Raw genomic sequence first — 15791 nt, forward strand, 5'->3', positions numbered from 1 at the left:
ACAGACTCTGCCAGGCTTGACCTGCAGGGAGCCAGGGCACTGGTATTTCACTGTGAAGTTTGCAGATGGGATGATATAGACCCTTTCAAATGATACTTGAATTTAGACTTCAATGGGTAGAATTTCGTCAAGAAGAGATGGTGGAGAAAGAGGTGTCTCACCCGAGTAAACAGCAAGTACAAAAGCATGGAGGCAAGGACAGACCGGTGGTGGTGTATGCGGCATATGGCAAGGGTGGTGGGAGGCGAGGCTGGGCCTGAGCTGTGGAAAGCTTGAGGATATGCTAAGGAACAGGGTCTTCTGGCACCCAATGCTTTTGTTGTAGGAGCATAAAGTGTGGGCCATGAGTCAGGAGAACAGGGACTTGCAGGAACTCTGAGGAGCTGTTTGGATTTCCAAGCCCTTCCTGGAGCCCCATATCTATCAGGCCAGTAGTCCCATGGAAACAGCCCTCTGTCTGCCCCCATTTCCATGTATCTCCAAGGCTGTCAGGTGTCTGACACTCAGAAAGTGCTCAGTATGTGTCTACTGACTGATGTCCTTCCAGGCTCCCAGTGCAGGGCACTCCTGCCCACCTCTGCCTTCGCCATCGTCAGGACAGAGGGCGTCCACTTAGGCCATTGGCTTGGGAAAGGTGGTTGTTTTTCCAAAATGAGCTATTTGGCTTTAGGACCTGGGTCCCAGTTACCCTGAATGGAGGACTACCAGGCCATTGTTGCCCCTGACAGGACAGAGAAGGACAAATTTCTCAGGTAGGTGTGTGAAGAGATGCCACTATTTACAATGGATTTGCAAATGTTTGTGGTACAAACTTGCTGTGGTTTAGCTCACATAGCTAATTTCTTTAAGACTGCCAAGGGTTAGAGGACTGATTCATTCATTTCCTTTTAATAGTATTGTTTTGCTAAAATAATAATAGGAAGAACACACATGCTCATTTAGGCAAACAAGTGTTATAGAAAAGTTAGAAAGAAGAAAGTAAAGCAGATCCCCAGAGCTGACCACTACTGTCTAGAACCACTGTGCATACTTTGGGGAACATCCTTCCATGCACTTTTCTGGCCATAAATACAAGCTGTTAAATGTAACACAGTTATATATAGATAGTGTTACAAGGTTTACGCTGTTCCATAACCTGCTTGTTTCATTTAACACCTGTCAGGACAACATTTCCTGTCAGTAACCACAGATCTGTAACATTTTTAATAGCCTCACAGTACAATTTTGTATGGGTGTACCATCACTTAACCAGCCAGCTCTGTCTTGCCAGAAATTTGGATCGTTTCCAATTTTTCTCTACAACGTGCTAAAGAATATCATGCAGGCTTTTTCAAATGTGCACAAATCGCGTAGTGGTAAATATCTAGAATAGCTGGGAATAGCTAGAACAAAGAAAAGGTTCAGGTCACTCACTGAGTCCAAAAGCCAAGCTGGAAGGTCGCCATGGCAACCCCTGCCCGAAGCCCAGACGAGCACCCATTAGTCACAGCTCCAGCCAGGGAGGTGGGTCAGAGCCAGAGGGAAACAGTCTGTTTTCATGCAGAATTACAAACCAAGGGCAGAGGGAGCATGAGGGAGCATTAATGCAGAATTCAGATGGTTTGGGGTGCAATGGTGATAATAGCCACCATTTATTGAGTGCTTGTTTTCTGATAGATCCCATGGTTTTTAATCCTCACAAGAGCCATTGATACTTTCATTATCCTCATTTAACTGATAAGAACACTCAAGTTTAAGAGATTAGATAATCTGCCAGAGGCACACAGTAAATGTGGAGCCAGGATTTGAAATGGACTGACATCCACTCAGAATTCTCCTTATCTGACCTAGGCTCACTATCCTTTCTCCCATCACCATCCCTGAACCCCCAATCCTAACTCCCCAGTCCCCTAGGGCATTCATTCCCACCGCATTCAGAGGGAATGAGTCTTCATCTGGGCTCTTCTCCAGGACCACCCTGGCCACCTGCCACTCCACACCCCTGGCCACCCCTGTGCTGAACTTCAGACAGCTCCCCAAATTGTGTACTCTTTCCACCTCCATGCCTTGGCTCCTGCTGCACCTTCAGCTTAAAATGCCCTCTCTCCTCTGTGGCTGCTGTGCTCCTGTTTATTTTTCAAGACTCAGCTCAAGTTTCATTTTGAGAAGTCTCTCCCAACTCCCTAGTGTAATGTCCCTCCTCTGTGTTCCCCCAGAAGCATCTGGTTCTAACAGCTCATCAGATGTGCTTTGTGTCAATTATTAGTGCCAACCTCCTACCTTAGAACGTGAGCTCTTAAGGGATGGAACTGTCTTACCTGTTTCTCCATCCCCGTATCCTGCCATGGCCTTGGACACATGGCAGGTGTTCAGTAGATGTGTGCTGTGAATGACTAAGTGATAGAGCTTATTGGCGTCCACTGCCATTCTGCTCCCGGCCCCAGGGCCAGCGGAGAGCACAGGGACTGCTTCAGCCCAAGCAGATGGCATGAGCACCCTGCCCCTCAGCAGCCACTCCTGTCTTCCCTGCCACTCACCTGCCTGGTTCCCCAGTATTGCCCCACACCTGCCCCAGCCTCATCCTCCTTAAACCCGGCTCACCCCTTTCTCTCTTAATTCCTATTCTTTATCTTCCAGGGAAACCAAGGTGCTGGGTGAATCCTCTGTATCACCCCTCTGCCCCACCCCACCTTTGTCAGCGGTGCCCCATCAGTTCCAGACCCTGACTTTTTGCCCTCTCTTGGGTCCTCCGTCTGTGTTCCTCTCCCTTGGGGGACCTCAGTGCTTTGAAACTCACATCTCTCTGCCTCCTAAATTGATCCATAGCCTCCACTTCACGTCCAAGACGTGGTCACATATCTTTAAACTGCAAATCTGTGCAGATCAAACTCAGCTGTGTGAAAACTGCCCTGGTCTTCCTCCCTTTCTTCATGGATGTCAGCAGCCCCTGGGAGATGGCGCTCCAAGGCCCCAGCTCTCTCCCTGTGATCGGACACCTGACCCTTACCCCAGGGCCCCACCTGCGGAGCTCCCAGCTGAGTCTGGCAGGAGCGTGGGGGCTGCCCACGCCAGAACCAGAACCAGAACCAGAACCGAGAGCACTTGCCCAAGGGAAGGAGCACCATGCCACCATGTGTGAATTCGGCCCAGAGCTGTAGGTCTTCAGATTTGTCAGGTTTTTATGTGAGGTCCCTTGATTTTTTTAAATGTTTGCCTAGTTGTTGTTTTTTTCTTAATTGACTTTGTTTTTCAGAGCAGTTTTAAGTTCATAGAAAAATTGTGCAGAAGGTACAGAGAGCTCTTACCTGCCCCTCACCCCCCTAAGTCTCTTCTATTAGTAATATCTTGCATTAATGTGGTCATTTGTTACAAATGATGAACCAATATTAATATATTATTATTAACTAATGACCATACTTTATACTAGGGTTCACTCTCTATTGTACATCCGATGGGCTTTGACCAATGATAATGTCATGTATCCCCCATGACAGTAAATCCTGTTATTTTTAAAACACTTTAGAAGCCCAGAGTCCCTGCTTCCTACACTCTTTCATCCCACTCTGCCCCTGCTTTTCCTTGTCTCTACCATGCTCTGTGTTCTGCTCTTCTCACCTCTCTTTGCTCCTTGGTTTCCTGCCTCTGCACATGGACAGTTCCTGGTCTGTCTCATTTCTCTACCAGATGTGAGCTCTTGGAGGTGCTCAGAGAAGCCTAAGAAGTCTGGGAACCTGCATCTCCCCAGTCCCTAGGACTGGGCTGAGTGCTTTGGGGACTCACTACCTGCCGAGTAAACGTGTGGCAAGGGACAAATCTCAGTTTCAATAGCTGCAGGGGGGAGTGGGCAGGTGTCCCAGCAAGTACAGTTTTAGAGAGGGGAGAGCTGAGGACAAGCACAGCTGTGGGTGGCAGGAGCTTCGGGTGAGTCCTTAGCAGAGGCGAGTGGAGGTCTCCAGGGCAGAGAGAAGGAGCGCCCCCGTGGAATGCCTCCACGCACCAGCTTTCCCTTCCCTCCTGCCCACGTGTCAGCCTCCCGCAAGAAAGTAGGTGAGCGAGCAAGCATGGGAAAACATTTGAGAAGGAAAATAAATAAAAAACTTCTCCCTGGTGGGACTGCCCCCCCCTCATGGGAACCCTGGGCTCCCTCCTGCCACCTCCTACGCACACTCTCCCCAAATCTGCCCCCAGTTAGCCCAAAGACACATCCCTCTCACTCTGCTAAAGGAGTTCAAGGGGGTGACTTGCTGTCCTATAACAGTATTGTGTGCCTTAGAGCAAGCTGGTTCTTCTGCCAGCTGTGTCCTCTCCAAACTGACAGATCTTTCTGATCTCTAAGCTCACAACAAATGTCACCTTCTCTGTAAAGCTGCAGCCCTCCCCTGCTTCCCTGCAGATCTGACCCCATCCCTACCCACATGTTTCCATACAAATTTGTTTTTATCACCCGCATAGCATCTAACCCCCGAGTCACTGGTCTGTTCAACTCCTTGTTCTGCAGGAGCTCCCCCAAGGCTCAGCTTGTGGTCACACCACTGCATCCCCAGGTCTCCACGCAATGCCTGGCACGTAGACTCACTGGGTGGGTGGGTGTGGTGGATGGATGGATGGATGGATGGATGGATGGATGGATGGATGGATGGATGAAGATGGATGGATGGATGGATGGATGGATGAAGGGATGGATGGATGGATGGATGGACAAATGAACCAATGGGCTGCCTCTGAGTAGAACAGTCAGCAAGTTTTTATTGTGTCTTCTATTATATAAAAGCAGATCTAGGCCCTTCTTCAAAAAATCTAAATTGTGGTCACCAAAACAACCACACCTAAAAGAATCAGAGCATATGTAACCAAAGTAATAACAACTGCTGTTTACTGAGGTGAGGCAAGCCGGTGTACATCATTTTAATTCACCCATGCAGCTTATGAGTTAGGGATGAGACCAAGGCTGAGAAAGTTCAGCAGCATGCTCAAGGCTTCCAGCTGGTGCGTGGAGAAGCCTGGACTGGAACCCAGATCTGCCTAACCCAGAGTCGGGGATAGCCACCTTCTCACTGTGTCTGGAGGTGCTCAGGGAAAGGAGAGAGGAGGAAGGTGGAACGGGGAAGGCTCCTTCTGGGAGGGCTCAGCCTGGAAGGCAGCCAGAGAGTGGACAGTGAGAAGATATTCAAGAGTGGAGGACAGTCCTGAGGCCTGGCCAGAGTGGGGAGATTCCCAGGAGTTTCAGAGATGGGGTTGGGAGCAGCTGTTCCTCCAGCCTGGCTCACTCTGGGTGGCACACAGTGGTAGTGGTGCTGGCAGTGTCCCCACTCAGTAGCTGGCTGACAGTGCCTGCCGGGTCCCCCTGGCCTGCCTTCCCAGGCCAGCACTGGGGACAGCTGGGTCTGCAGTGAGAGCTACTCTCACTGTCCCCGTGGGTGGGGCTGGGCTGGTTACTCTGGGTGTGGACATTCCTCTTAGAGGGCCAGGCCAGTGTGGCCTGCACATTCGACTCTCTCCAGAGCACTCCTACTGAGGGCATGCCTTCCCCAGACCCGGGGCCAGTTTCCAGGGTGGGGCAATGGGTGCAGGAACGGGTTTCTGCAAAGGAACACTGTTCTCATTTACCGACTGGTAGACACGACCCAGAGAGTCCACCTGTTTCCCGCCACTCAGAGCGGGCCCAGTGACTCCTGGACTAAAAGGGGGCTAATGGTCCTGAACCTTTCTAGCTCATTGGGACAACACTGAAGGCCATGACCCTGACCCCAGTGACACAAACATGCATGTTCATGTCCACACAAGCACACACGTGCACATGCACAATTTTATCTATAATTTTATTGGCCTCAGGTTACAAACCCCCATCCTGGGAGTTGTTGCAGCTGATGGGCCACTCTCCTGAGTGTGTTGCTATTTATAGTAGTAGTAGCAGCACTACTATTAGAAGCAGTAGTAACACAACTGCTATTTATTTAGAATTTGTAGTAATAAGTATGTTTTCATCCATTTTTTTTTTTAACTCCTTACAGCTCTCACCAGGTAGATATTAATATCCTTATTTTACAGATGACAGTGATGAGTCAGGGAGAATTACTCAGCCCAGCCAAGGTCATATCTAGGAGACTGTACAGGGGAGACCTGACCTTGGCTACCCTAGGTCCCAAGTCCCATGTGCCTCCCCCCGTCACACCTCATCAGGAGGCTTCTGAGGAGCTGGGCTTCCACTGTTAGAACATTTTCCAAGCTCAGGTGGTCAGGGTGCTTTTTACAACATGCCAAGGGCTGTTAGGAGGAGCTTCTTGGCCAGCCATTCTTCTGTCTAGATATCTGGAAGCGTTGGTCTCCCAAACTCCATAGACATGGTGTGTGTGACTGTAGATGAAATTTTTAAAAGCCATAGCTCCTTGTAATCAGTACAAGTGTTCTGTAACATTAGCACATTTTTCAAACTTTTTTGACTGTGACCTTCCGTAAGAAATACCTTTTGTTATAACCCAGTACACAAATATTGGCATGCATAACATAACAAACATATATAATTTAACATATATAATATAGCAGAGCAATACTTATCTTTATTCTAGGCAACACACTGATATTGTGTTCTATTATCTCCCATACTATTCTATTTTTAAATGCTAGTCATGACCCACTAAATCGATTTTATGATCCACGGACAGGTTGTGACCCGCAGTTTGGAAAACACTGCATTAATGGACATGATAATCACGGTTTTAATTCACAGTGAGCTATTTGAAAGTTGTTTGTAATTTTGCTGAGGTGGGCATTTGACCCTGGCTGCACCCAGGCTGGAGTTCAGGTGCAAGTCATGTATAATGGGGGCAAGCCTCCTAACTTTTGGATACCTCAGTTTTCCTGCCTGTAAAATATAAAATTAAACAAAATAACAAATAAACAAAATGTTTATCCTTTTGCTGATGGACATGTGTATTGTTTCCACCTTTTGACTATTGTGAGTAGTGCTTATATCAGTGTTTTTAAAAAAGCAAATTTATGACAATGAAACATAAATACAATAAATCTTGCTATGTAGTTCCAGATGACACATAGAACGTAAAGAGCTGTAATATGAAGCAAAAGTATAAACAAACCACAAAAGCCAAAACACACTGTAAGTTCAGGGGAGGAACAGCATTGCTTTAACAGAATTAAATAAGTATTTAATGAAGGCCCTGGATGAGCTAGGCACACCTGAGTTTCCAAGCATCCTAAGGGTCGTCTCCAACAGTGGGGAACTAGGCCTCGGCAGGTAGCTTTCCCTGCAGACAGAAGTGGCTCGTTCCACAGGAGAGGCACAGGCACTGCCTTCGGGCCTTCAGACACAGCAACAGAACCCCTATGGGGGACGCTAAGGAGGCGGCAGATTTTGGCCCAGTAATAACGGGTAGAGGAGGCGTTGACTATGTATGGTACATTCTGAGCTCTGCTCTTTCTTTACTAAACCCAGCTTGTATTTTTCTGTTTCTTAGGCCTACCCTGAGGACTTGGTTTTCTTTAGTTCACATTAATCACAGCTGTTAAGCAGTCTTAATCCTGCATTTAAACAACCTTGTTAGTCCGAGTTGTTCTGTCTCCAACAAGTGTGATGGATTTGCCTTGCCTGGTTCTTTCGTGTCTCAGGGCACACGCACCCTGGTCAGCCTTCTGGAAGAGCTGCTTCTCTTTGGGTGATTGGGAGCTTGGCTCTTGGTCCTCTTTTGCCCAAGGGTGGCTGCAGACTTGGAATCACACCATCTGCCTGAGGGTGGCACGTGGTACAGTGGAAAGCGAGCAGTCCCGGCCCTCCCCTAGCTGTGCAACATTGCAGAAGTTACTCCACCCCTTTGACCCTCATGGGCAACGTGAGGGAATTGGGTGACCTCTGCGGCCCTTTCCAGCTCTACAATTTAATGATCGCCCATGGTATGATTTAATCGCTTCTCTCCAGCGCTCTTGGAATGACTCAGCAGTCTGAGAGTTTGGCTGTTGGTTCTGAGAAAGCCTGATTATTTTGCAAGTAAAGTATGTCCCATAAACAATCTGAAAGTCTTGATGCAGCTGGAGTTCTGATGAGACTGACTGGGTTTCTTCACGCTCCTTTTTCAGGGAAGCAGCCCCAACACCTGCTGGCCAGAGACTTCCCAGGCCATGTGCGATCTTTGAGTGAGGCCTGGTGACAGCGGCTGCCACTCACTGGCCTTCCCAACCCGGCTTCAAGATGCTGAGCTTGAAGCTCCCCAGGCTGTTCAGCATAGACCAGATGCCCCAGGTAGGTGCTCTCCTCCAATGGTTGAGTTCCAGGTGGTGACCAGGATGTGGCCTCTGCAACAGGCGACGGCTCTGTCTTCAACCAGTCTGCTCTGTACAGGCCCACTGTCTTCAAAGACTCCTCCCAGACTCCCCAGGGGACGAGAGGTACCTGTTCCTTCACTTACACCAAACCTGGCCATGGAAATGCTCTCAAAACTGTGATATAGCCCTTCCCTGTGACATCTGTATTTTATCCTGAAGTAAAGTCATTGACACTAAAGATTCCAGCTGAAGAGTTGAAGCCAGCATCATCTAGCTGGGTAGAGGTGTTTTTCTTTAGGACCCTCCCATGGGTGCTTGAATTCAGGCCAAAGGTGAAGACGTCCCAAGATGTGCTTTGCTGTCGACCCCATCACTTGTAGGAGGCCCAGGCCAGGCAGGGGTCGAAGTGGTGAGAAGTTGTTGAGTGGGCCTTAGCCCTGCCCCTGGTCTCCTGGGCCTGGGAACTCAAGGGCAGTCACCCCAGAACACCTGGGACTCATGGCAGTCTGCATTTTAAATAAGCCTTAGGTGAGGCCGGTCTTCTTGTGAGCTGTGCTCTGGCCAACTGGTGCAAGCCCTCCTTCCCTTGCAAAGAGAGCATCATTTCATGATATCCTGGTTTGGGTATCCAATTTTCTTGCTTTTTGACTGGAGGAGTGTTAGTTCAGGGTGGGGCTTTTCATCTGGAGGGTGGAACAGAGGGAGGGGAGCGCCTCTTTGCACTCGGTTGACCACCAAGCACTTAGAACACTCCGCAGCACAGTAGCATGAATGGAAGCTTAAGAGGAGATACACTGCCAGGTGCTCTCCCTAAAAGCTGGCGAGGCTAGGTGATTCCAGCAAGACGACCTCGAGGGAAATCGAAGATGATGCAGAGCTGTTTGGTGGGAAAAGATGAGGAATGCAGCGGGTAGCAGACAAATTCAAAATGAGGCTGGGCTCCCTGCTGAGCAGAGCTCCTGGCTCTAGTCTCACAGGGCTGTAAACTTACCTTCCTGGAGCTGCCTTTCAGTGGTTGATTCTGCCCACGGAGCCCTAGCGGCTGTGATTAGTGGGAATACAAGGTGACTCTTTGTTCTATTCACTCGTTAAATTTTTATTGACTGCCTGCTATGTGCAAGACGTTAGGCTGTGCAGGGCTCAGAGAGTAATCACATATAAATCCTGCCATTGCATAAGCACTTCTGTTGGAAAGTGGACTAGAGTGTGTCCCAAGAGAGGGACAGATAGGTTCAGAGGAGGCATAGGAGGCTTCCATCAGGTTAGAGGAAGGGATGAGGGACGGCCCAATGAAGGGGGCTGCCATTAAGATGGATTTTGGAGGTGGAGAGAGCATTCCAGGTGGGAGGAATGGTGTGAGCAAAGACCTGGAGATGGGGAACCTCAGGGAAGGTGTGGGGACTTGGGATGGGGATCATGGGTGCCTGGTCGAACATCTCCCTGGGTGTTTTGGTCAAGGTGGGGTTCAGAGTGAGTATGGGAAAGAAGTGGAGAGTGGTCTCAGTGGATACTTTGGGTAACCTGCTGGATTCCAAAGATGAGGACCGGAAAACCTCAGAAAGCTAAAAAGATGACTGTGTCTTCTCTGTTCAGTTTTTGTAAATGATGGAGATGACGGTGTCCTTTTTATTAAAATCGCACTAGTCAGAGGCGGAGAACCAACATCAGAACCTCCCTTGGGCTCCCACATCCACTACTGGGCTTCCCAGCATCATGCCCAAGGTTCCTGCCTCGGATGAGAAAACCAAGTGGCTTCCCCCACCTGGAGGGTAGTTTTACTGGAGAATTTGTGGGGGGGGGCATTTTTTTGTATTAAAACAGGTGCAAGTATATTAAGGAGAAAAATATATAATTTGCATAAATATTTAAAATAGGAGACTTCATACAAATGTTAAGCTTACTTTTGGTGGACTCTGTGGGTCCCAAGACAGTCTGCCCAGTGACCTTGAGCAAGATACTTCATCTGCCTACCTCAGTTTCCCCATCTGTAAAATGGGATGATAATAGTAGGCGCTTCCAGGGATCCTGGTAAGGGTTAAATGAGATAACTCACGTGAAGTGCCTGGCATATGGTGAACTAATATTCTGTCATCATTATTATCAACTCTAAGCCCTCCAGGCCACTTGGATCTGCAGAGTGTGTGGGCAGGAGACTTATGAACCAGGAGGTCACGGTTCGATTCCCGACAGGGCACATGCCTAGGTTGCAGGCTCGATCCCCAGAAGGGGGCATGCAGGAGGCAGCCAATCAATGACTCTCTCATCACTGTTGAGTTGTAAAAATTCTTTATATGTTCTGGATACAAGTCCCTTATGAGATATATGACTTGCAAATATTTTCTCCCATTGTATGTTTCTCTTCATTTTATTGATGGTAGCCTTTGAAGCACAAAAATTTTAAATTTAGATAGTATCTATTTTGTTGTCGTTGTTCCTTGTGCTTTTGGTGTTATATCTGAGAAACCTTTGGCTAATCCAACGTCATGAAGATTTACTCCTATATTTTCTTCTAAGAGTTTTATCTCTTTAATGATCCATTTTTAAGTTAATTATTGCATGTGGTGTGAGAAAAGAGTCCAACTTTAATTCTTTTCTTTTTTGTATGAGTATCAAGTAGTTCTGGCACCATATGTTGGAAGACTGTTCTTCATTAAATTGCCTTGGTACCTTTGTTGAAAATCAATTGACTGTAAATGCAATGGCTTATTTCTGGACTCTGAGTTCTATTCCATTGATCTATTTGTCCATTCTTATGCCGTTACCACATTGTCTTGATTATGTAGCTTTGTAATAAGTTTTGGGAAATGTGAGACTTTCAACTTTGTTCTTTTTCAAGATTGTTTTGGCTGTTCAGGCTCCCTTGCATTTCCATTTGAATTTAAGGATCAGCTTGTCAGTTTCTGCACACACAGAGGAAAAAGGCAGCTAGAATTTTGATAGGGATTGCATTGACTCTCTTGATCAATTTGGGGAGCATTATCATCCTAACAGTATTAACTCTTTAAATCCATGAACATGGGTTGTCTTTGCATTTATTTAGGTCTTCTTTAATTTCTTTCAGTGATGGTTTGTAGTTTTAAGTGTACAAGTCTTGTACCATTAAAATAATTTTTAAAATTTATTTCTAAGTGTTTTATAATTGTTGATGCTGTTGTAAATAAAATTGTTTCCTTAACTTCATTTTTAGATTGTTCACTGCTTGTATACAGAAGCAAGACTGAGTTTTGTATATTGATCTTATATCCTGCAATCTTGCTGACCTTGCTAAACTCATTTATTAGTTCCAATAGTTTTTAGTGAATCCTTTAAGATTTCCTAAATGTAAGATCATGTCATCTACAAATAGTTTTGCTTCTTCCTTCCCATTCTAGATGCCTTTTATTTCTTTTCCTTGTCAAGTTGACTTAGCTAGAGCCTCCACTATGATATTGAATAGACGTGAGAGCAGACATCCTTTTCTTGTTCCTAATCTTAAGGGGAAAGCTTTTCATTTTCCATCAATAAGTATGTTAGCAGGTGGTTGGGCGGCTGGGTGAAAAAGGTAACGAGGGTTAAGAGGGGAAAAAACCAAAACTCAGACACACACAAAATGAAGTATATTAGCCGTGGGTTTTCATAGATGGGCTTTATTGGGTTGAACAAGTTCTATTCCTATTTTCTTGAGTGTTTTCTTATCATGAAAGGATACTTGATCTGTTAAATGCTTTTTCTGTATCTACTGACATGATTATGTGATTTTTGTTTTTCTCTCTTCTTGATTAATCTTGTCAGTTTATATTTTTTAATATTTGAAAAGAGGCAAGTTTGGGCTTAGTGGAGCTTCTATTATGTATTTTATATCTCCAGTGTCTGTTGTTATTTTCTTTTCTTTCTGCTTTGGGTTTATTTTGTTGCTGTTCCTCCTCTAACTTCTTAAGTTAATCACTGCCTTTTTAAAAAATATATATGTTTTTATTGATTTCAGAGAGAGAAAGAGAGAGGGAGAGAGAAACATCAATGATGAGAGAGAATCATTGATCAGCTGCATCCTGCACGTCCCCTACTGGGGATCGATCCTGCAAAGCGGGCATGTGCTGACTGGGAATTGAACCATGATCACCTGGTTCATGGTCCGATGCTCAACCACTGAGCCATGCTGGCTGGGTAATCACTGCCTTCTAATGTAAGCAATTAAGTATATCTATTTCCCTTTAAGTATTTTTTTAAAATATATCTTTATTGATTTCAGAGAGAGGAAAGGAGAGGGAGAGAGAGATAGAAACATCAATGATGAGAGAGTCATTGATCGAGCCCACAACCCGGGCATGTGCCCTGACCGGGAATCGAACCCTGATCGCCTGGATCCTAGGTCAATGCTCAATTGCTGAGCCACGCCCGGCCGGGCCCTCTAAGTATTGTTTTAACTACACCCCACATTGCTATTCTAATTAATTTCCATTTTGATTTCTTATGTGACTTAGGATTGCTTAGAAGTGTTTATTTTTTAAATTTTTAAAATATGTTTTTATTGATTTCTGGGAGAGGAAGGGATAGGGAAAGAGAGAAACATCAATGATGAGAGAGAAACATTGGTGGGCTGCCTCCTGCATGCCCCCTACTAGGGATCAAGCCTCAACCCAGGCATGTGCCCTAACCGGTGACCTCCTGGCGCATGGATCACATTCAACCACTGAGACACACAGGCTGGGCAGAAGTGTTTCTTTTTTTAATTCCCAAATGTAAAATGGAGTTTTTATGTTATCAATTTAACTTAACTGATTGTCGTCTGAGAATGCCCTCTGTATTATTCCAATCCTTAAAATTTCTTCAGACTGGCTTTATGGCCTAACACATAATCAATTTTCATAAGTCTTCTAAGTGTACCTGAAAATACTGTATAATCTCTAATTGTTGGGGGCAGTATTCCATGTATGTCCCATAAGGTCAAATATTTTTATATTATTACTAATTTTGTTCAGCTTGATATACCATAATTGAGATGTGTTAAAATTTTCCACCATTGTAGTAGATTTGTGAATTATTCCTTGTGGTTAGATAAATTTTTACTTTATATATTTTGAGCCTGTGTTTTTTAAGTATATCCAAGTTTATAATTGTTATATCTTTCTGGTGAAGTAAGTTTCTTATTATTTCATAGTGATTCTCTTTGTCCCATAATGCTTTGTCTTAGAATCTGGTCGTCATATAGCCACTCCAGCTTTGTTGTTTTTGTTATTTGTCTGGCTTCTCTCTTTCCTTTCTTTGACTCTCAATCCCTCATAGTCCTTATATTTAATTGTGTTTCGTGTAAATGACACAGTTTGATTTTATCTAGTTTGACAATATTTGTTATTAACTGGACAGTTTAGTTTATTTATATTTATAACAAGTATTGACATATTTGCATTTATTTCAATCATCTTCTGTGCTTTCCATTTGTCTTATTTTCTCTGTTTAGTTATTTCATTTTTTGCTCTCTTTGGATTGAGTTTTACATTCTTGTTTTCTATTTTCCTTTTAACATTCTATTTTCTCCACTTCTTTTATAATTCTACCTAGAAATATGCTCTATATGTATTAGTTTAGTGGCTACTCCAGCTATTTTAACATGAGTAACTGTACTAGGCAGAAAGGACTAGACTATGCTGACTTTAAAAATTCCTCCAGATAAATTAAAAAATGGGCAAAGTACCTGAATAGACACTCCTCCAAAGAGGACATACAGGTGGTTAAGAAACATATGAAAAAATGCTCAACATCACAGTGAAACTACAATGCAAGTTAAAATTACAATGAGATATCACCTCAACCTGCCAGAATGGCTGCCATCAATAAGTCAATAAACAGCAAATGCTGGTGAGAATGTGGGGAAAACAGAGCCCTAGTACACTGCTGGTGGGAATGCAGACTGGCGCAGCCACTATGGAAAACAGTATGGAGGTTCCTCAAAAAATTAAAAATGGAACTGCCGTTTGACCCAGTGATCCCACTTCTGGGAATATATACTAAGAATTCCAAATCATCAATCAGAAAGAATATATGCATCACTATGTTTGTAGCAGCCTTATTTACAATAGCTAAGATCTGGAAACAGCCCAAGTGCCCATCAGTAGATGAGTGGATAAAAAAGCTGAGGGACATTTACACAACGGAATACTATGCAGCTATAAAAAAGGATAGCTTCCCCTTTTTGACAGTATGGATGGACCTGGAGATTGTTATGCTAAGCAAAATAAGCCAATCAGAGAAAGACAAATATCACATGATTTCATGTGGAATCTAATGAACAAAAAACCTGACCAACAAAATAGGTTCAGAGACATGGATGCATGGGACAGACTGACAGATCTCAGAGGGAAGGGGAGTGGGGGGGCATCGGGAAGAGATTAACCAAAGAACTTATGTGCATATGTGCATAGCCCTTGGACACAGACAATAGTGTGGTGAAGGCCTGGGGTGGGGCAGGAGCTGGGTGGAGGGGGACAGAGAGGGAGAAATGGGGGACTGCTGTAATACTGTCAACAATAAAAAGTAAATTTTAAAAACTCCTCTGGATAGCTGAATGACTTAACATGGCAAAGGTTTATTTCACATTCATTTTACATAACTAAGCGCTCAGTGGGGAACAGTGAGGACCCAGGCAGATGGAAGATCTGCCATCTTGTAGCTGCACACTCTGGAATATGTGGCCTCCTGGTTTGCCACAGAAGGGGAAGAAATGACAGTGTCTTAGGTTGGGCTCCCCAGAAACAGACTCTAAACCAAAGATTTGTGTGCAGGAAGTTTATCAGGGTGCGTTCTCAGGAACACCACCTGTGAGGAATTGAGGGAAGTGGGATTGGGTAGAAGGAGAAGTGGCATCAGAGCCTCAGCTGATCACACAACATGCTCTGGAATGGAGTTTGCCCTTCAGACCTGTCCCAAACGGGAAAAGGAGGCCAGGACTTTGTATCACACATCAGTGGGTGTGTGCTGCCCTTGGGCAGAGAGTATGACATGGTCAAGCCAGCAGCCTTTGGCCAAAAACAATTGCCATGGAGGGATGAGTGGCTCAGTTCTGAAGGAGGGAAGAGTTCCCTCCTGAGTGTGTTGTGATATCTGCTACAAGAAAGCCTACTGCTTTTAATGGCCCTGGCCTAAAAGTAACAATAACCAGAAATAGCCATATGGCCCCAACCAAACTACAAGAAAGTCTGAAAAATATAGGAAAATGCATGGAATATTTGTGAGCACCAACTGTCTCTACCATCCCTAACTTAACTTCTTGGATCTGAGGACTGGTGACTTTCAACAATTCTAGAACTTTATCAGTTGTGTCTTCAAATACCACAAAGAAGACCATCGTATTTTCTTCTGGAGAAATATTCTCCATGTTTCTTCCTTGCTCTTTCATATTTTCTATCCCTTAATCTCTTTGGACTGCATTCTGGATACTTAATGGGATCTTCTTTCAGTTGACTAATTTTCTCTTCAGCTAGGTCTAATCTGCTGTTTATTCTTCAGTGACTTTTTATTTCAATTATTTTAATTTCTAAAAGCTTATTAGGTTCTTTTAAAAT

The 15791-nt window shown here is 44.9% G+C and overlaps 1 protein-coding gene across 1 annotated transcript in view; it reads left to right on the plus strand.

Annotated features, from left to right (window-relative positions):
• Positions 1-15791, plus strand: part of PAQR5 (progestin and adipoQ receptor family member 5) — a 67072-nt gene that overhangs the window by 19804 nt on the left and 31477 nt on the right. Inside the window, exon 2 of the mRNA XM_081131850.1 lies at positions 8068-8230. Coding sequence (XP_080987976.1) covers positions 8180-8230 — 51 coding nt within the window. The 5' untranslated portion in view covers positions 8068-8179. The remainder of the gene's footprint in view (positions 1-8067; positions 8231-15791) is intronic.

The sequence above is a fragment of the Miniopterus schreibersii genome (assembly GCF_964146895.1).
Source record: "Miniopterus schreibersii genome assembly, chromosome: 1".
Classification (NCBI taxonomy): domain Eukaryota; kingdom Metazoa; phylum Chordata; class Mammalia; order Chiroptera; family Miniopteridae; genus Miniopterus; species Miniopterus schreibersii.